This window comes from Cicer arietinum, chromosome 2 (assembly GCF_000331145.2).
Source record: "Cicer arietinum cultivar CDC Frontier isolate Library 1 chromosome 2, Cicar.CDCFrontier_v2.0, whole genome shotgun sequence".
NCBI lineage: Eukaryota > Viridiplantae > Streptophyta > Magnoliopsida > Fabales > Fabaceae > Cicer > Cicer arietinum.
Window position 1 is genome coordinate 48,637,859 of NC_021161.2, and position 21,453 is coordinate 48,659,311.

Sequence of the window (21,453 nt, forward strand, 5' to 3'; positions counted from 1 at the left end):
CTTCATTGGTAGTAGAAGACCTCCATCACATACAAGAATAGACTTCCAACTATGTATTATCTTGCAACAAATTCACTCTATGAATACTATATTCGAAGTCCCTAGAAGTGTATATTCATTTACCGAGGCCACAAAATAGACTTGCATGAATTAGAATCATCAATAATACAACTTCTTCAAAATTTTCAAGTTTGAGCAATTTGTAACATTAAACATATTTTTTTTGAAATATAAGCATTGTTTCAAAGCTTGAGCAAAAAAGCAAAAATAAGCGTTATAGATGGTACTATGTTTAAAAGGTTGATGAATTTGGTTTAAAAAGTAAAAATGAGAACGACTTTCAAGGATATCTTCGATTTTTGTTTGAGTTTTCAGTGATTGTTAAGTGAGTGTGGTTAGTGGACCACCATAGCATACGATTTGATAAGATGAGAATTAAATGAGGTAGGAAAAATACATTGATTTTATTTTATCGGAAGTTTCATATAAATTCTCTTTTATAATAATTAAAAAGGTGACATAAGTTTACCATGCAGTTTCCTTGTCACTACTTCGATATAGCTAGATTAGTTTCATTTTCGTAGTAGACACCTCAAAGGACAAAACAATTTCATGCATTAGCTACAAAATCTTACCCTGTAACCTAACAAGTTAAGTACTTCTTAATTTGTTACAACCTTGTCTAAATGACCACAACAACTAGTTGTTCCACTAGAATTTTCACACTCTTGTTGATTATTTCTTTTTTCCATCATGGTGCTTTTACTCTTTCCTCTGATGGGTTGACTCTTTTGTCACTTTTGACACATTGGACTTTTGTTCCTACTCTCATCAGCTCTACTTGGAATGCTTCTGATTCCACTCCATGTTCATGGATTGGTGTTGAATGCGACCATACCCACAATTTGATTTCCCTTAACCTCACTGGTCATGGGATTTTTGGTCAACTTGGACCAGAAATAGGAAACCTTTATCACTTGCAGACCCTTTTGTTGTTGAGTAATGGTTTCTCAGGAAAAGTTCCTTTAGAGTTAAGCAACTGTAGTTTTCTGGAGTATTTAGACCTTTCTGGGAACAGATTCAGTGGAAAAATACCATATAGCTTGAAAAAGTTGCAAAATTTACAGTTTATGAGATTGTCTTCCAATCTGCTGACTGGTGAAATTCCAGATTCCTTGTTTGAAATTCCTTCCCTTGAAGAAGTGAGCCTGCATAGTAACCTTCTTAGTGGCCTTATCCCAAATAATATTGGAAACTTGACTCAATTGTTGAGGTTGTATCTGTATGCTAATCAGTTGTCAGGGACTATTCCTTCTTCCATTGGTAATTGCAGTAAATTGGAGGACCTTGAACTGTCTTTCAACCGTTTGAGAGGTGAAATTCCAGTAAGTATTTGGAGAATTCAAAGTCTTGTGCATATCTTGGTTCACAACAACAGTCTTTCTGGGGAACTATCTTTGGAGATGACAAAGCTCAAGTATCTGAAAAATATCTCTTTGTTTGACAATCAATTCTCAGGAGTGATACCTCAAAGCTTGGGAATCAACAGTAGCTTAGTGAAGTTGGATTGTATGAATAATAAGTTCACTGGTAATATCCCTTCAAATCTTTGCTTTGGAAAGAAATTGAGTGAACTCAATATAGGAAGCAATCAACTTCAAGGTGGCATACCTTCTGATGTAGGAAGATGTGCAACTTTGAGGAGGTTGATTCTCAGTGAAAATAATTTAACTGGGTCTCTTCCTGATTTTGAAAGTAGTATGAACTTCAAATACATGGACTTGAGCAAGAACAATATTAGTGGATCGATTCCATCAAGTTTGGGAAATTGCACAAATATAACATACATAAATTTGTCATTGAACAAATTTGCAGGGCTCATACCATCAGAGCTTGGAAACCTGTTGAATCTTGAGATTTTGGATCTTGCTCACAACAAATTTGAAGGTCCTTTGCCTCATCAGCTGTCAAATTGTACTAAAATGGACCGTTTTGATGTTGGATTCAATTTTCTAAATGGTTCATTGCCATCGAGTTTGAGAAGTTGGACGGGCATAACCACATTGATTTTAAGAGAAAATAACTTCACAGGGGGTATCCCAGGATTTTTAGCAGAATTTAGCAACCTTCGCGAGTTACAACTTGGTGGAAACTCGCTTGGAAGCAAAATTCCTCAATCAATTGGGAAATTGCATAATCTGTTTTATGGATTGAATCTGAGTGCCAATGGATTGACAGGTGAAATTCCTACAGAAATTGGGAAGCTAGTACAGTTGCAAAGTCTGGACATATCCTTGAACAATTTGACAGGAAGCATAGATGCTCTTGAAGGTCTTGTTTCATTAATTGAGGTAAATGTTTCTTACAATTTCTTCAATGGTTCTGTACCAACAGGTCTTATGAAGTTATTGAATTCCTCACCATCATCATTCATGGGTAATCCTCTCCTATGTGTTAGTTGTTTGAATTGCATTAAAACTAGTTATGTAAATGTATGTGTCTACAAATCAACTGATCACAAAGGCAGCAGTAAAGTACAAATTGTGATGATAGAACTTGGATCTTCAATATTTATTTCTGCTGTGCTGGTAATAATAATTCGAATTTATCTCCTTAAAAGGTCTAAGCAGGAATTCAAGATGTCATGTTCCCCATTGGTCATGGTGTTGAAGGTTATGGCCAAACTATATGATTGTTTTATTAGTGAAAGAGGAAATGTTGTGTATAAAACCCAGTCGGGTCTAGAATCCGAAAGGGCTTCCGATTTTAAGCAATGGTCTTCTATTGTAAAAGGAGCTGGAAGGATTGGAGTCACATATGCTCGTGAGTTCAATATCTTAGGTAAAGAGAAGAGGCCTACCCTTAAGGATCTAGTTTTGCAGGCTACTGAGAACCTAAATCATCAGTTTATTATTGGCAGAGGAGCACATGGTATTGTGTACAAAGCCATCATCGGTCAGCAGGTTTTTGCTGCGAAGAAGATTGAATTTGGATGGAAGAAGGAAAAGCGGCTAAGTCTCATGTGCAATGAAATTGAAATCCTCGGAATGTTTAAGCATCGAAATTTGATCAAATATGCAGACTACTGGTTTGGAAAGGAATATGGTTTAGTCTTATATGAATTCATGGAAAATGGAAGCCTTTATGATATCTTGCATGAAAAGAAACCCCCACCACGCTTAACGTGGAATGTTCGGTTTAAGCTAGCTGTTGGAATTGCTCAAGGACTAGCTTATCTGCATTATGATTGTGTTCCACGAATCGTGCACCGAGACATCAAACCAAAGAACATACTTGTTGATAGCAATATGGAGCCTATTATAGCTGATTTTGGCACTGCTCTATGCAAGAAGTTGTTTGAGGATTCTTATAGTCACTCTAATACCAGAAAAAGGCTTTCGTCGCACGTTGTTGGCACCCCTGGCTATATTGCACCGGGTAATTAATTCTTCATACACAATTACTGTTGACTTACACGCCCCTTTCATAACCAGTAGTAATTTGATTTCTAGTATGAGATGATGACTTTGTTTTCCATCATAGCTTGAAAGTGGAGTTGTGCAAGATACTATTCTCTAACATATTTGCATTGTCATCTATGACAGAGAATGCATATGATATAGTGCCGGGAAGAAAGTCAGATGTATATAGCTACGGAGTTATTTTGCTCGAGCTAATAACTAGAAAGAAATTGTTAGTTCCCTCTTTGAATAATGAGGCAGAGGAGACCCACTTAGTGACTTGGGCTAGATCTGCATTACTGGAAACAGGTGAGATTGAGAAGATTGCTGATCCATACCTTGCAAATGCATTTCCCTATTCAGTAGTACTAGCCACACAAGTCACTGAAATGCTTTCATTGGCATTAAAATGCACAGATAAGGATCCACGAATGCGGCCGACCATGAAAGGTGTTATTCGATTTTATAATAGTAACTTGTTTAAGCAGAGGTGTGACGAGGTGGAATATGGTGATGGATTTGCAGTTAAACTGATGGGAAATGCTAAGATTCATGTTGAAAAGATTGCAGGTGTAGCTGATCTAATTGTTCCAAAAATTGTCTATGCTAGTCCTAGTTTGATCTTCCTTCCCTCTGTTACTGGTCCAATACTTACCAAACCTTTCAACTGGTTTTTCCTCACACTTTGGGGTCAATATGGGCATCTGCAGAATTCCTTGTATTCGCAGCCCAAATTATACTACTCTATAAACACCAACCAAACTCAATCGGTTAAGAGTCTCACATTGGATGAAATACGACTTGAAAATGTGTTTATAAGTGGTGGACAATCATCATCTTACAAATCGATTTTGTAAGGGTTGAATTAGGCCATTCTCCAAATCTAAGAGAGGCAATATTGTGAATAGCAGTGCGACAAAAGAAGAAAGAGAGATGTTTCAGCTTATATTCCTACTAATGTAATTTCCATTACAGAGCAAAATCAATTGGCAAGAGGACAACGATAGCCCGAGTTGCTGAAACAATCCCAATCATCCCCTCTCACCGTGGAAGAACAGATAGTAACTATTTATACTGAAACGAATGGTTATCTTGATTCATTAGAAATTGAAATTTCTCGTTGAGTTAAGGGTGTATTTAAAAATGAATAAACTTAAATTCAATGAAATAATATCTTTTATCAAGACATTCACTGGAGAAGGAGAAACTTTTTTGAAGGAAGCTATTTAGGAACAGCTGGAACTTTTTTTACTTCAAGAACAAGTAGCAAAAAATTGATTAAAAATATCACAACGTATCATTTTCGAAATTTGTCTCTTCCAATATTTTTTTGAATTTTAATTCACGATATATTTTTAGAAATATATAAATACAAAATATATATATCCAATAGATATGACAAAATTACTTAATTCATATCATAAAAATGCATTGTGCAAGAACGATAGTTCCATTCCATTTTTTAGATAGATTACTTGAAAACAAAAGAAGGCGTAATCAAGAGTAACTTTTTGATTCCTATTATATAAGATCAAAAAGTTACTTTTACTTTTATTTAATGTAGTCAAATTAATAAGATTTGGATTTCTTAATGGAAATGATGAGGATGGATGGTGGACTACATGTGCCAACCAAGGATTATATCAGCCTAGAGTTCCATGTAAGCATCCACTGTTAGCCATTGTTCCTTATAAAATTTTGCCAACTAATCTTCTAATCTCTAGTGTTGATATGTCATTTTAGGTTCAACAAATTCGTTTCTGTACTACATGTTCCATTCCTTTTCAAGAGGATTGCTTTCAAGCTTTTGATCCATATACACAATTTAGGAACATGAAATTGACTTTTAGTCATTTTGTCCTTCCATTCTGAACTGTAACTTTAATATATTATAATTTTTTATTTAATCAAATGAAATATTGTTATTGTTTCAGTTAAGAGTCTTAAGTTGAGTACATAAAATTGTTTAATGTGGTATTTAAGTTACGAGACTCTTCCACCTAATAAACTAGTATTTTGGATTGAACTCTCCTCATGAGCATAAATTCTAACCATTAGTGTTTTTATTCAGAAATCTGACATGAAAAGTCATAAGATTTTTTTTTTATTATCTCTTAGATTAAATTTGAAGGTCCACAATTTAACAAATGACTTTTACAAAAGTCTACAGATTTTCAGTTTAAATTTTGAACAACAATTATACCTGTTTTTCTCTCTTAAAAATAAACAATGAATTAATTAGTTATTACCTTATATCTTTACAACAGAAAAAAAAAAAAAAAAAACTTATTGAGTTACGTTGACTCAAAATGTAGTTCACATATTTAAATTTATCAAATTTAAAACACTAATCTTCTGCTACATTTCATTATTTGAAACAAAATTTCCTTTTCTTTTTTACATTGAAACAATTTTCCTTCTAAAAATATATATTAATAAACTACATCTTATCAAGCTATGTGCACCTCTTTTCTCATGTTTTGAAGTAAACAAGAGTGATTTTGAACATTAGTTATTTATTTTAAATTAAATGCTAGAGACCACAAACAATCCTTATATAGTTTAGAAGAATGAGAATCAAATATTTTTTTACATTAGCCAAAAATTAGTTACTATGTTTAAAAAGTCGATGAATTTGGTTTTATATTTAAATGGTTGATAAATTTGGTTCAAACATTAAAAATCATAACTACTTTAAAAAATATCGTCTTGTTTGACTTTTGACTTTTGAGTGATTGTTAAGTGAGTGTGGTTCGTAGACCACCGTAGCATACAATTTGTTAAGATGATAATTAAATGAGGTAGGAAAAATACTTTGATTTTATTTTATCGGAAGTTTCATAGAAATTCTATCTTATAATAATTAAAAAACGCGCCGTAAGTTTACAGTACAGTTTCCTTGTCACTGCTTCAATATTGTATAGCTTTTGTTTCATTTTCTAGTAAACACCTCAAAGAACAAAACAACTACTTATTTTGTTAAGTGCTTCTTATTTTGTTACAACCTTGTCTAAATGAACACAACAACTAGTTGTTCCACTAGAATTTTCACACTCTTGTTGATTATTTCTTTTTTCCATCATGGTGCTTTTACTCTTTCCTCTGATGGGTTGACTATTTTGTCACTTTTGACACATTGGACTTTTGTTCCTACTCTCATCAGCTCTACTTGGAATGCTTCTGATTCCACTCCATGTTCATGGATTGGTGTTGAATGCGACCATACCCACAATTTGATTTCCCTTAACCTCACTGGTCATGGGATTTTTGGTCAACTTGGATCAGAAATTGGAAACCTTTATCACTTGCAGACCCTTTTGTTGTTGGGTAATGGTTTCTCAGGAAATGTGCCTTTAGAGTTAAGTAATTGTAGTTTGCTTGAGTATTTAGATCTTTCTGGGAACAGATTCAGTGGAAAAATACCATATAGCTTGAAAAAGTTGCAAAATTTACTGTTTTTGAGATTGTCTTCCAATCTGCTCACTGGTGAAATTCCAGATTCCTTGTTTGAAATTCCTTCCCTTGAAGAAGTGAGCCTGCACAGTAACCTTCTTAGTGGCCTTATCCCAAACAATATTGGAAACTTGACTCAATTGTTGAGGTTGTATCTGTATGATAATCAGTTGTCAGGGACTATTCCTTCTTCCATTGGTAATTGCAGTAAATTGGAGGACCTTGAACTGTCTTTCAACCGTTTGAGAGGTGAAATTCCAGTAAGTATTTGGAGAATTCAAAGTCTTGTGCATATCTTGGTTCACAACAACAGTCTTTCTGGGGAACTATCTTTGGAGATGACAAAGCTCAAGTATCTGAAAAATATCTCTTTGTTTGACAATCAATTCTCAGGAGTGATACCTCAAAGCTTGGGAATCAACAGTAGCTTAGTGAAGTTGGATTGTATGAATAATAAGTTCACTGGTAATATCCCTTCAAATCTTTGCTTTGGAAAGAAATTGAGTGAACTCAATATAGGAAGCAATCAACTTCAAGGTAACATACCTTCTGATGTAGGAAGATGTGCAACTTTGAAGAGGTTGATTCTCAGTGAAAATAGTTTAACTGGGTCTCTTCCTAATTTTGAAAGTAGTATGAACCTCAAATACATGGACTTGAGCAAGAACAATATCAGTGGATCGATTCCATCAAGTTTGGGAAATTGCACAAATATAACATATATAAATTTGTCATGGAACAAATTTGCAGGGCTCATACCATCAGAGCTTGGAAACCTGTTGAATCTTGAGATTTTGGATCTTGCTCACAACAAATTTGAAGGTCCTTTGCCTCATCAGCTGTCAAATTGTACTAAAATGGACCGTTTCGATGTTGGATTCAATTTTCTAAATGGTTCATTGCCGTCGAGTTTGAGAAGTTGGACCGGCATAACCACGTTGATTTTAAGAGAAAATCACTTCACAGGGGGTATCCGAGGATTTTTAGCAGAATTTAGCAACCTTCGCGAGTTACAACTTGGTGGAAACTCGCTTGGAGGCAAAATTCCTCGATCCATTGGGAAATTGCATAATCTGTTTTATGGATTGAATCTGAGTGCTAATGGATTGACAGGTGAAATTCCTATAGAAATTGGGAAGCTAAGACTCTTGCAAAGTCTGGACATATCCTTGAACAACTTGACAGGAAGCATAGATGCTCTTAAAAGTCTTGTTTCATTAATTGAGGTAAATGTTTCTTACAATTTCTTCAATGGTTCTGTACCAACAGATCTGATGAAGTTATTGAATTCCTCACCATCATCATTCACGGGTAATCCTCTTCTATGTGCTAGTTGTTTGGATTGCATTATAACTAGTTATGTAAATGTATGTGTCACTGATCACAAAGGCATCAATAAAGTACAAATTGTGATGATAGAACTTGGATCCTCAATATTTATTTCTGCTATGCTGGTATTAATAATTCGGATTTATCTCCGTAGAAAGGAATTGAAAAAGGCCTCTTATCTTAAGCCACAGCTTAAGATCTCAACTGAAAAGGAGTCGCCTTACCTTCAAGAGCTGGTGTTGGAGGCTATAAAGAACCTAAATGATTTGCCTATTATTGGTAGTGGAGCACATGGTATTGTGTACAAAGTCATAATTGATCAAGATGTTTTTGCTTTAAAGAAGGTTGAATTTGGATGGAAGAAGGAAAAGCGGCTGAGTATCATACACAACGAAGTTGAAGTCCTTAAGGAGCTTAGGCATCGAAATTTGATCAAATGCCTAAAATGCTGGATTACAAAGGAATATGGTGCAATCTTATATCCATTCATGAAAAATGGAAGCCTTCATGATATTTTGCATGAAAAGAAACCCCCACCACCCTTAACGTGGAATGTTCGGTTTAATATAGCTGTTGGAATTGCTCACGGACTAGCTTATCTGCATTATGATTGTGGTTCCCCAATAGTGCACCGAGACATCAAACCAAAGAACATACTTGTTGACGACGATATGGAGCCTATTATAGCTGATTTTGGCACTGCCCTATACAAGCTGTCTGATGATTCTGATATTCATTCTAACACCAGGAAAATGCTTTCGTCGCAAGTTGTTGGAACCCCTGGCTATATTGCACCAGGTAATAGTAATTTTATTTCTAGGATGTGATGATGACTTTTGATTTATCATCATAGCTTGAAAGTGGAGTTTTGCAAGATAGTATTTGTTGAGATATGCACTGATTTAGTTCGTTATTATTAAGATACTCCCTTGTATATATTAATTCTGATTTAAATACATGTTTGCATTGTCATATGTGACAGAGAATGCGTATGATATAGTGCCGGGAAGAAAGTCTGATGTATATAGCTACGGAGTTGTGTTGCTCGAGCTAATAACCAGAAAGAAAATGTTAGTTCCCTCTCCGAATAATGAGGCGGAGGAGATCCACATAGTGTCATGGGCTAGATCTGTTTGGCTGGAAAAGGGCAAAATTGAGAAGATTGTTGATCCATACCTTGCAAATGCATTTCCAAATTCAGTAGCACTAGCCAAGCAAGTGGCTGCAGTGCTTTCATTGGCATTACAATGCACAGAGAAGGATCCACGAAAGAGGCCAACCATGAAAGGTGTTATTGGCTTTTATAATATGAACTTGTTTAAGCAGAGGTGTGATGAGGTGGAATATGGTGATGGACTTGCAGTTAAACTGATGGGAAATGGTAAGATTCATGTTGAAAAGATTGTAGGCGTAGATGATCTAGTTGTTCCAAAAATTGTCTATGCTAGTCCTAGTTTGATCTTCCTTCCCTCTGTCACTGGTCCAATACTCACCACACCTTTCAACTGGTTTTTCCTCACACGTTGGGGCCAATATAGGCATCTGCAGAATTCCTTGTATTTGCAGCCCAAATCATACTTCTCTATAAACACCAATCAAACCGAGTCTGTTAAGAGTCTCACATTGGTGGACAATCCTCATCTTACAAACCGGTTTTGTAAGGATAGAATTAGGCCAAACTCCAATTCTAAGAGAGGCAATATTGTGAATAACAGTGGAAAAAATTACAAAGGTAGGCGACAAAAGAAGAGAGAGCTTCAGAAATTGACGTCGATGGATGGTGGACTGTATGTGCCAACCTAAGATTATATCAGCGTATTAGAGTGCCATGTAAGCATCCATTGTTAACCATTGTTCATTATCAAATTTTGCCAACTAATCTTCTAATCTCTAGTGTTGATATGTTATTTTAGGTTCAACAAATTTGTTTCTGTACTAATGCACGCCTCTTCCTCCAAGAATTACCTTTATTTCATTTAGGAAAAACTTGATGCACAACATTTCAAGAGGATTGCTTTCAAGCTTTTGACCCATATACACAACTTTTAGTCATTTTGTCCTTCCATTCTGAACTGTAACTTTTGCATATTATAATTTTTTATTGAATCAGATGGAATATTGCTATTGTTTCTGTTAGGAGTCCCACATTGAGTACATAAAATTGCTCAATGTTGTACCTAGTATTTTGAGTTGGGCTCTCCTCATGTGCTTAAGTCCTAATAATTGGTGCTTTCATTCAGAGTTGGGCCATGGAAAGGGTTACCTATAGGCTAGATTAAGGTACTCTTAAGCTCATTAGGCTGAGCTATTTGTCTTTCTCTGATACCAAATTTATCATCCATTTATGTTGTTCTTTGGAATAAGATTGGAAAATTATTAGAAAAAAATGGTTTGAGTTCAGTTTTTACAATCTGTTTGGATCTGGTATTTAACATGAAGTTGTCTTCGTTTTGTAACAAACGAAATGCAACATTGTTTAGAATAATCAATCATGAGGTATAAAATGTTCTTGTGATATCTAAGATGGATATCAAATTATAGGTACAAGTTAATGTCAAGTCTGCTACTATGTATGCCTAGATTTTTGTTATGAGATGTCTTCTAAGTACCTTGAGAAGTGAGATGAAGAACATGATTGCATAGTTACTTCAAAGCATGTGTCAACATTAAATTTCTCTAAACCGGATGTAACAAAATACCCGAAAATTTCCTTCGAAATATTTTGGAAATATTTGATATGGATTGCACATCCACTATCAAACATGTCAATCAACGATAGTTTACAGAAAAATAATTCTCTAACTTCAGTTTCAGTTTACGTATAAGGGAAAAGAGGAAATGATTCACAATTTTGATTTTGACATAGTTTTGGATTAGAAATACATCAAATTTTTTTGCCCCTACTGCATTGGAATTGTGTTGGAATTGTGTTATCTATATTGAGCAACTCATACAACTTGAGGAAGAGAAATAACTGTTAACAAAGAGTTGTATTCTTTCAAGAGTTGATTCAAATGAAAAGATGTATTACTTTATGATTAAACACATTCAATCTGATAGAATTAGTGGGCTTAAGACTAGTGAAAGGTCCAAATCTGCAGTGTGGAGAACTTATGTCCGCAAGGGTAAAAAAGAGAATAAGCAGTCTATTAATGACAGGGCAGAGAAACTCGTCAAATTCTAGGGATTTTAGTTACACATAGGGGAATAAATTAAGGAAGGTAGGGGAGTATTGCTCATGAATACTTATAATTATCATTGAATTAAGAGATACTATTTTCTCTGGAGGAGCTTTGCTCTGGGTTATACATTGTATCAGAATTTTCCCTTCTTCCATAAATCAATAAATTTTCATTTTATCTATCATTTTACGTTCACAGATCCCTATTTTTTTTGTGATTCTATCATTGGTCCGACCTGCCGGATCTTCGAGAAGTACCAGTGATTTTTGTACCTTGTACATGCCACTGAAGCTGTCAGATCGAATGAAAACAGTTGAAGCAAGAATCTTAGCAGTGGAAGAATCTGTTCGCCAGGAGTTGAGGGAATTTCGTGAAATTATGATGAGCGAGTTCACGAGGTTGCTAGAGCAACGACCAATTGGAACGGGGGAACAATATGCACATTATGAGGACTCAGTGACAGAGTATAAGATGGCAGTGAAGAAAGTTGAGTTACCATCATTTGATGGTGACGATCTTGTGGCCTGGATCACACGAGCTGAAACGTATTTTGAAGTTCAAGGGACGTCAGAGGAGGTGAAAGTCAGATTGGCGAAGCTAAGCATGGAGGGCGCAACAATTCACTGGTTTAATTTGTTGCGTGAGACAGAGGACGATTTGAATTGGGCGAAGTTGAAACGAGCATTAATTGAAAGGTATGGGGGAAGACAAAGTGATAACCCCTTTGAAGAGATGAAAGATTTGCAACAAATGGGAACAATTGATGAATACATTACCACCTTCAAATATGTGTCGTCACAAGTAGCAAGACTACCGAAGGAGCAATACCTTGGGTACTTCATGGGAGGACTCAAGAACCACATTCGCTTGAAGGTGCGTACATTGAATCCACAAACCAGATTGCAAGCAATGAAGATTGCTCGTGATGTTGAAACAGAATTACGTGGGTCTCTGATTTCAATAAGTGGTAGTGTGGGTGGGCTTCGCAGTTGAAAGGGAAGTGGGCCAAGTGGACCGGGGCCCAACGGAAAGAAAGGATCTGGATTTCATTATAACTCAGGTTCGACCCGATCTGGAAGTGGGTTTAATAATAACTTAACCGGGTCAGTACACAGCAAAACCGGTTCGACTCAATCTGCCTCAAATGCAAACTCAAACGTTTCTCATAATACAACGAGATCTGGAAACGATGATGGGAGAAGAATCAGCAACGAGCGCAACCGTGGCCTCAAACATCTGTCGTATTCGGAACTGATGGAGCGGCGGACACGAGGGTTGTGTTTTGGTTGTGGGGAAAAATACCATCCTCTTCACCAGTGTGCTGAAAAACACCTTCAATTGATGATTTTGGGAGACGACAAGACGATTAACGAAGAAGGTGAGGTGATTGCCATATAAGCTATGGAGGATGAGAATGCTGTTCTTGATTGCAATTCCATGGGATTGTTTGATATGATTGAAGCAAAGAAAAATTTAGATAAAACGCCTCCAACTACTTTGCGCCTCAAGGGAAGTCTAAAGGGGGTTTCCATCGTGGTTTTAATCGACAGTGGCGCCAGTCACAATTTCATTTCACCTCGTGTTGCTACTGCGTTGGGATTAACAGTGGAACAAGGAAGATCGATGGGAGTAAAGTTGGGAGACGGCCACCGTGTGTCCACTAGGGGGAGGTGTAGAAAATTGCAAGTACAATTAGATGATTTCATCACTAATGTTGATGCTTTTGTTTTGGAATTGGGTGATTTGGATATGATTTTGGGGGTGGCTTGGTTGCAAAGATTTGAGAAGGTGACTTTTGATTGGGAGAAAATGACCATCAAGTTTCAATGGGAAAGAAAAATGGTGGAATTACATAGTCAGTTCTTTACCAAAAAAGACTTGGTTAATTCTAAGGCACTTCAAGGGCAAACTGAAACACTGTATAGTTTGTTGGAAGAAGAATTGGGTCAGACTTCAAATGAAGAATTACAGGAGCTAACTCAAGACCAACAACAAGAGCTTCAAGACTTGTTGGAGAATTTTAAGGGAGTTTTTGAAGAGAATATTGGGTTGCCTCCTGAACGAGATATAACTCATGCAGTTGAATTGAAGAAAGATGCAGGTCCTGTGACTGTTAGGCCATATCGTTATCCTCACCACCATAAGGAAGAGATCGAAAAACAAGTTCAGAGCATGCTGACCCAAAGTATAATTCGAAACAGCTCTAGCGCATTTTTTAGTCCTGTCATTTTAATTAAAAAGAAAGATGGGTCAATTGGAGGACGTGTGTTGATTATAGAGAATTGAATAAGGTTACAATGCCAGATAAATATCCAATTCCGGTAGTTGACGAATTATTGGATGAACTACATGGAACGAAATTTTTCTCAAAACTTGATTTGAAATCCAGTTATCACCAAATAAGGGTGAAAGAAGGGGATGTGCATAAGATGACATTTTGAACTCATGAAGGGCATTATGAGTTTCTAGTGATGCCATTTGGGTTGACGAACGCACCAACCACTTTCCAATCCACCATGAATCAGATTTTCAAGCCACACCTCCGTAAGTTTGTCTTGATATTTTTTGATGATATCCTAGTATATAGTAAGGGATGGGAAGAACACTTAGCACATTTATATCAAGTGATGGAAATTTTACAATACCACTGTTTTGTCGTTAATAAAAAAAATGTAATTTTGCTAGTAGGAAAGTGGAATATTTGGGTCACGTAATATCAGAACAGGGTGTGGCTGTGGATCCATCTAAGATTAATAGCATTTTGGAGTGGTCAATCCCTCATAATGTCAAAGGAGTTAGGGGATTTTTTGGGATGACCGGTTATTACCGGAAATTCATTGTTGGCTATGGAAAGATAGCTAAACCATTGACAGAACTAACAAAGAAGGAAGGATTTCATTGGGGTACAGAAGAGTTGAAGGCCTTTGAGAATCTTAAAAGAGTTATGGTGCAAGCCCCAGTTTTAACACTACCAGATTTTTCACAACCTTTTGAGATTGAATGTGATGCATCTGGAAGAGGAATATGTGCAGTTTTAATGCAGAAAAAGAAGCCTATAGCCTACTTCAGCAAAGCGTTGTCCAAGAATAATTTAAGCAAGTATGCGTATGAGAAAGAATTGATGGCGTTGGTGTTGGCAGTTCAGCATTGGCGTCCATATTTGTTGGGAAGAAGATTTGTGGTGTACTCCGACCAAAAGAGTTTACGACACTTGCTCGAACAACGCATCACTACGGCTGATCAGCAGAATTGGATAGCAAAATTATTGGGCTATCACTTCGAAGTGGTATACAAGCCAGGTCCAGAAAATAAAGCTGCTGACGCTCTTTCAAGAATGCATGAGGAGGCAGAGTTGAAAGGGATAACTTCTTTTTCCATATGTATGCAAGAGCAACAAATTCAGCAGAAAGTTATGAATGATCCCCAATTGCAGAAGGTGATAACAGAGCTACAACAAGACCCTACATCCCGACTAGATTTCCAATTAATCAAAGGGAGACTTTTCTACCGTAGCAGACTGGTGTTATCTTCAAATTCTGGTTTTATACCTTTATTGTTGAAAGAATTTCACTCATCTCCAACTGGTGGCCACTCAGGTTTTCTACGCACGTATCGAAGGATGGCAGGAAATCTTTATTGGGTAGGAATGAGAAAGTCAGTTATGGAATTTGTGCAGAGTTGCGACGTGTGTCAACGTCAAAAGTATGTTGCGTCCTCTCCTATGGGTTTGTTACAGCCCCTCTCAATTCCGGAGAAAATTTGGGATGATATTTCGATGGATTTTATCACTGTTCTCCCAAAATCGAAATGGTTTGAAGCAATTCTTGTAGTGGTGGATAGATTATCCAAGTATGGACATTTTATTCCCTTAAAACATCCATATACTGCGAGGAAGGTGGTTGGAATATTTATTAAAGAGGTGGTGCGTCTTCATGGGGTGCCACAATCCATTGTCAGTAATCCTGATCCACTGTTTGTGAGTCTATTTTGGAAAGAGTTGTTTCGCTTACAAGGAACGATGTTTGAATATGAGTTTGTCATATCATCCGGAGGATGGGCAAACGGAGGTGGTGAATCGGTGCTTAGAAGCATATCTTCGTTGTTTTGCATCGGAGCAACCAAATGAGTGGTCGCAACTGATTCATTGGGTTGAATTGTGGTATAACACCACATTCCATGTGTCTATAGGAACTACACCGTTTGAGACAGTGTATGGAAGAAAACCACCCACTGTGGTTAGATATTTACAGGGATAAACGAAAGTAGAAGCGGTAGCAGATGAATTGGTTGATCGTGATGAGGCCTTACGTCAACTTAAGTATCATTTGAACAGGGCCCAAGAACAGATGGAGAGGTATGCAAACAAGAAAAGAAAAGCATATTCATTTGAAGTGGGTGAGTGGGTATTTTTGAAGCTCCGACCCCATAGACAGCTGATAGTGACTAGAAGGACTAACCAAAAACTAGCTCCACGATACTTTGGACCATTTTCGATCCTAAAGAAAATAGGGGCAGTATCCTACAAGTTGAAGCTACCGGAAGGAGGTAGAGTGCATGCAGTGTTTCACATTTCACAACTCAAGAAAGCTATTGGAGACTATTCTGTTGAATCTCAACTACCAGACGGGTTAGAAATGGAAGCAGAAGATGGGGAAGAACCGGAAGAATTGCTGGCTGCAAGATCAGTGATGAAAGAAGGACATCTGGTGCGACAATGGTTGGTGCGTTGGAAAGGAAGAGCTTTAGAAGACACAACTTGGGAGGATGAATTACTACTAAAAAGTCAATTTCCATCTCTCAGCCTTGAGGACAAGGCTGCAGTTCCTGATGGCGGTAATGATAGAATTAGTGGGCTTAAGACTAGTGAAAGGTCCAAATCTGCAGTGTGGAGAACTTATGTCTGCAAGGGTAAAAAAGAGAATAAGCAGTCTATTAATGACAGGGCAGAGAAACTCATTAAATTCTAGGGATTTCAGTTACACATAGGGGAATAAATTAAGGAGGGTAGGGGAGTATTGCTCATGAATAATTATAATTATCATTGAATTAGGAGATACTATTTTCTCTAGAGGAGATTTGCTCTGGGTTATACATTGTATCAAAATTTTCCCTTCTTCCATAAATCAATAAATTTCTATTTTATCTATCATTTTACGTTCACAGATCCCTATTTTTCTGTGATTCTATCACAATCACATAAAAACACACAATTAGTATTAATTTGAATTTAAATATATGAAGAGACACACCTTTGTCATAGCTCTTTTCTTGGTGTTCTAGGATTTCCATTATTTTAGAAATCTCTAATATCTTAAAAGGATTGTATACATATAAATAGCTATATATTAAAAGAAACAGTTGGAATCCCAAAAGCAAGTTGAGTATGATTGAAGGTTTTCATAACAGAAAAATACTGTCAAAATTGTTGTTTTCTTGATCTAATTTATCAAATTGGTGCTCTAAATCTATTAATAATATAGGATTTCAACATACTATTTTGTAGAATTACATGCTGAAATTTGTGTTATTAATTTCTGAAACATGGAAATAGGTAATTTCAAAAATTCTGTAAGGAATATTCTTTTTTTAATATCTTTGAAGCCTAAATAAAGATAAAAGAGGTTCATATACATGCATCCAAGACATTCATGTAAAAGAAAATAAGAATTTTTGTTACCTTTTAGATTAATTTCGAAGGTTTCCAATTTGTAAAGTGACTATTAGAAAGAAACAATTACATGGTATTTTTAGTGTCAATCTTTTAAATTTAGAACAACAATTACATGTATTTTTTTCTCTCCTAAAAATAAACAATCTATTTGTTAGTTATAATCTACTTCTTTTCGGTCGTTAAAATTTAAGTACGAGCGGTTAGTCTCATTACTTTAAAATTTTAAAGATCAAGCAGTAACATAATAAATGTTAGATATATAATCAATATACTTAATACTTTAAGGATTTAAGGATCTTAAATGTTTCACCGGCTGTTACCTCGTTGCATAAGCTCTCCAACATCTGAAAGAAAAAAAAAACTTACTAAATTATATTGACAAAATCGTAATTTACTTATTTAAATTTATCAAATTTAAAACACTCATCTTCTACTACCTTTCAATGTTTGAAACAAAATTTTGTTTCCTTTTTACATAGAAACAATCTTCCTTCTAAAAATATATAGTAACAAACTACATCCCATCAAGCTATGTGGACCTCTTTTCTCATGTTTTGAAGTAATTGGGAGTGATTTTTGAACATTAGTGCGAATTTTATTTATCTTTTTAAAGTTAAATGCTAGAGACCACAAACAGAATATATTTTAGTATGAGAATCAAATAATTTTTTTACATGCACCAAAATCAAAACTCACTTATTTTTATAACACATTTAACCCAAAAATATACCATTTTGTGTGTCAATTAGACTTGTAAATAATTCATATTATGAAATAATTATAAAACTAAAAGTCACGTGAGATGAATTGAGTTAAAAAAGTTTTGAACTTCTAACTGATTATTTACTTTGGTTACCACTTGCACCAATCACATATTATTAAACAAAATATATTTTTCATGTTATAACAACTACAACTACAATTAAATATAATATATTTTTAGTCTCAATTTTAATAAATAATAAAATGTATTTAGAATTTCCACGTTAAAACCAACAAATTTTTCTTTATAAAATAAAAACCAAATAGTTTATCCTTATCTATCTATTCACTATAATAATTCTTTTTTTAATTTTTCATAATAATTTAATTTTTCATTGAAATACTAAAATATTTGCAAAACAATCAACGATTATAATAGTTTTATAATTAAATAATTTTTACAAAATTGTTTTCTAATTATTATTTGTTTTAAAATATAAACAAAAATTAATAAAATTAATAAATGAATATCAATTTCTTTCTTTCATTCATTTTAAGGCTAAATTACATTTGTGGTCCTTTAACTTAATCTCAGGTAACGTTTTAGTCCTTTATCTTTTTTTTTTCCCGATTTAGTCCTTTATTCCTAACAATATCAAATAAAGTATGAAAATATGAGTTTATTTGAAGATTTGCGTTACGAATTTGATGAAATTTATATTATATTGAAGAATATAATTAATTTTATGAGTTTTGATTGAATTTTTTTTTTGAATTTTTGTATAAAAAAGGATAACATTGTTGAAATTTTAAAACATAAAATATCAAATTGTCACTTAAAATTAAAATAAAGGACCAAGTCGGGAAAAAAAAAAGATAAAGGACTAAAACGTTATCTGAGATTAAGTTAAAGGATCACAAATGTAATTTAACCTTCATTTTATTTGAAACGTTGAATCTTACAAAAACTACTACTAGAGTATTAGTAGCCTAATTGTAGCTATATAAACATAAGAAAAGAGAAAAAGCAAAGCCAGGAAGATAATCTTCGCGTTCATCTTATTCGTTTCATTCATTTTAAAGGTTCGTTACCGAAATCCCTAATTCTCTATCACTCTATCAATTAAGATATTCAGTTACTTCACTTAACGTGTTTGATAAAATGCCTCAGATACATATTTTTTATGTGAAAACGACGTCGTTTCGTTCGTTTCTGTTATTTTCTGTGTTGTTTTCCGCTCTCACTCACACCATCTTCCGTCACCGCCGCCGCACTCGTTTCTCCTATTAAGTAGGGTTTTGTGAGTTATGATTCTGATTTATGCAATTCAATTGAACTTTCTCCCACAAACTTCTTGTAGATGTGAAGATTCTTAAATGTTAATTACTTTTATAATTGGTGCCAGTTTCACGTAACCTATTTGAGTGTATCGGAAAGAAAAAATAAGGGTGAAACTGGCAAATGTGTTATTTTTATAATTATTCACAATGTCAAAAGATGTTTGATTAATTTAGAGGGAGAAGACATTCACTATAGAAGAACACAACCTCCTCAAATTTTCTTAGTGTTTCACTCATTAATCATTAGAATCTTCTACTTGTTCAATTATGATTTGTTTTCCCTTCATTTATTTATTCCCTCTCCTACAGGTTTGGCTGAAGCTTCTAGTTTATAGTTAAAACCTTTTTGCTGAAATGCATAATCAGAAAATGGAAAATGTAAAACGAATGCTGTTGCAGTTCTTATTTTGTGTTTCTGCTTCAGATTTTGTTTTGCAATTCAATTCTAGTTTAAACCTTATTTTGTTTTATTACTTTTAATTTACGCTTCTAAAATTTCTGTGATTCTTTTTGGGCATTTTTTAAGGAATGGTATGAATTTTTGTTACAGCTTTATTTTAAGTATGAAATATCCATGCTATGAATTTTTTGGATTTTTTTAATGAAGACTGGGTCATGTGGTTCACCCACTTTTTTGACCATTAGATTGGTCCAATTTTGATATCATTTAAGCAAACATGTCCATAGTTAGGGGTATTTATGATTTTCTTTTTAATGGGAATTGTGATTGCAGGGTAGAAAGTACCAGAAAAGAATATGAATAAGGATAAGATATTCAAGTTGGCAAAGGGGTTCCGAGGGAGGGCAAAGAACTGCATTAGGATAGCAAGAGAGAGGGTGGAGAAGGCGTTGCAATATTCCTACAGAGACCGCCGTACCAAAAAGAGGGACATGCGTTCTCTTTGGATCCAACGGATTAATGCTGGCACCCGCGTTCATGGTGTATGTCTTCACATTCCATTTCTCTTCTTACTAACTCATTATCTTTTACACTCCCATTCAATGCTTAGAAGGAAAATTAAATTTTTAAGTGAACATGCATCTGGATACTGAAATGATCGTGGACTGCATACTGCATGTGTGAATGATAGTTTCTATGCTCGAACATACTAATATTTGGTGAAGCTGTATCTAGAATGTTTAAATTTTTCTTGTGTTAATACCTCCATTGCTCCTTTTATTTGAGTTATATGCGGAGCATGGTTGTATTCTTCTGCATTTTCTGTGATTGTGAGTGTGTCTAATCTTCTGGTATTTCCTATGTCAATTAATTATTTTTTGCTTTTATTTGCCAGGTCAATTATGGAAACTTCATGCATGGGCTGATGAAGGAGAATATTCAACTTAACAGAAAGGTTTTGTCAGAGATATCCATGCATGAACCCTATAGTTTCAAGTCACTGGTAGACATATCACGAAATGCATTTCCTGGAAACAAGAATGTGGTTGTTCCTCCAAGAAAGGTTGCCCTTTAGAGCATTTGGCAATTAAGCAAACATTTAGAGGTAGTTTATATCAGAATGGCTAAGTATCTTTGAGAATTTCGGGTTCAGCACAATACCGATGATGATTTGTTTTGTATGCCTATGATTCATACTCTGGTTTTCCTTTCACTTGCTTCAATATCAGTGATCAGTAATATTGTACGATTAGAAACATGAAGCTTAGTTATGATCGGATATGTGGAACATTTACTGCCATTAGGCTCCATCATAAAATAGATTTCTTTAACATTTACAATTTTTTACTTTTTTCTGAGCAAAATCGCTAAATGTCTATGTTAGGACTTAGAATCCAAGTATGATTCTAGGAGTCACTAATTTAAGACAGTCCAACACTGTCTAATTGTGGGTCTCAAAGACTCAGGAGATCCCCTAGGACTGTCCTTCCTCTGTGAATTAGAGGAAAAATTACATGTTGAGATTGGAAGATCAGAATGAAAACTCGTTTGCAGGTGGAACCATATGTATCTCCTGTCCCGAATCTTACTGAACTGTACCTTGAATGTGGTAAAAGGGAAACCACGAAAAGCTATTCTTGGATAACCTTGTTTCAAACGTTCCTTAGCAACCATTAGTATTCAATATTCTTAAATTATCCAAAACGATTAGAATATCAAATTTTTAAAAATAAAATGAAATAGCCAACACACCAAAGTAAATTTGACATGTCTTTCTATGTTATCTATCGATCAAAATTCACTGCAGTTAGACTTTTTCTTGTCTGTGAATTCGTAAACGAAGGTGACTCCTTGTATTTTAATTTTATTTTGAATTATGTCATCTCTCTTCTATTTGTAATTTTATTTTTTGGA

General features: G+C 35.0%; 3 protein-coding genes across 5 annotated transcripts; all 3 read left to right on the plus strand.

Moving 5' to 3' along the window:
• The first annotated feature begins 6 nt into the window (after positions 1-6).
• On the plus strand, positions 7-4,645 carry LOC101494123 (uncharacterized). 2 transcript variants are annotated; one of them, XM_012713122.3, is made up of 3 exons: positions 7-3,438; positions 3,606-3,770; positions 3,879-4,645. In XM_012713122.3, exons 1-3 carry the CDS (start codon positions 687-689, stop codon positions 4,316-4,318), a joined length of 3,357 nt encoding a protein of 1,118 aa, XP_012568576.1. In that variant the 5' UTR covers positions 7-686; the 3' UTR covers positions 4,319-4,645. The 2 variants fall into 2 exon arrangements, with proteins under 2 accessions (XP_012568576.1, XP_012568575.1); XM_012713121.3 differs by having other exon boundaries at positions 3,606-4,645.
• Positions 4,646-6,288: 1,643 nt separating this feature from the next.
• LOC105851098 (uncharacterized) lies at positions 6,289-10,653 on the plus strand. The gene is made up of 3 exons (XM_012713188.3): positions 6,289-9,041; positions 9,226-10,073; positions 10,157-10,653. The coding sequence occupies exons 1-2, from the start codon at positions 6,476-6,478 to the stop codon at positions 10,044-10,046; spliced, it is 3,387 nt and encodes a 1,128-aa protein (XP_012568642.1). The 5' UTR covers positions 6,289-6,475; the 3' UTR covers positions 10,047-10,073; positions 10,157-10,653.
• Positions 10,654-18,725: 8,072 nt separating this feature from the next.
• On the plus strand, positions 18,726-20,879 carry LOC101502413 (uncharacterized). Of its 2 annotated transcripts, none has more exons than XM_004491090.4 (3): positions 18,726-18,881; positions 19,873-20,081; positions 20,435-20,879. In XM_004491090.4, exons 2-3 carry the CDS (start codon positions 19,896-19,898, stop codon positions 20,612-20,614), a joined length of 366 nt encoding a protein of 121 aa, XP_004491147.1. In that variant the 5' UTR covers positions 18,726-18,881; positions 19,873-19,895; the 3' UTR covers positions 20,615-20,879. The 2 variants fall into 2 exon arrangements, with proteins under 2 accessions (XP_004491147.1, XP_004491148.1); XM_004491091.4 differs by lacking the exon at positions 18,726-18,881 and adding an exon at positions 18,946-19,089.
• The last annotated feature ends 574 nt before the right edge of the window (positions 20,880-21,453 follow it).

Coding starts and splice junctions, on each gene's coding strand:
- LOC105851098 (XM_012713188.3), top strand. CDS start 6,476: ATGAACACAACAACTAGTTGTTCCACTAGAATTTTCACACTCTTGTTG. Junction 9,042..9,225: donor CCCTGGCTATATTGCACCAG/GTAATAGTAATT, acceptor CATATGTGACAG/AGAATGCGTATGATATAGTG.
- LOC101502413 (XM_004491090.4), top strand. CDS start 19,896: ATGAATAAGGATAAGATATTCAAGTTGGCAAAGGGGTTCCGAGGGAGG. Junction 20,082..20,434: donor CTGGCACCCGCGTTCATGGT/GTATGTCTTCAC, acceptor TTTATTTGCCAG/GTCAATTATGGAAACTTCAT.
- LOC101494123 (XM_012713121.3), top strand. CDS start 687: ATGACCACAACAACTAGTTGTTCCACTAGAATTTTCACACTCTTGTTG. Junction 3,439..3,605: donor CCCTGGCTATATTGCACCGG/GTAATTAATTCT, acceptor CATCTATGACAG/AGAATGCATATGATATAGTG.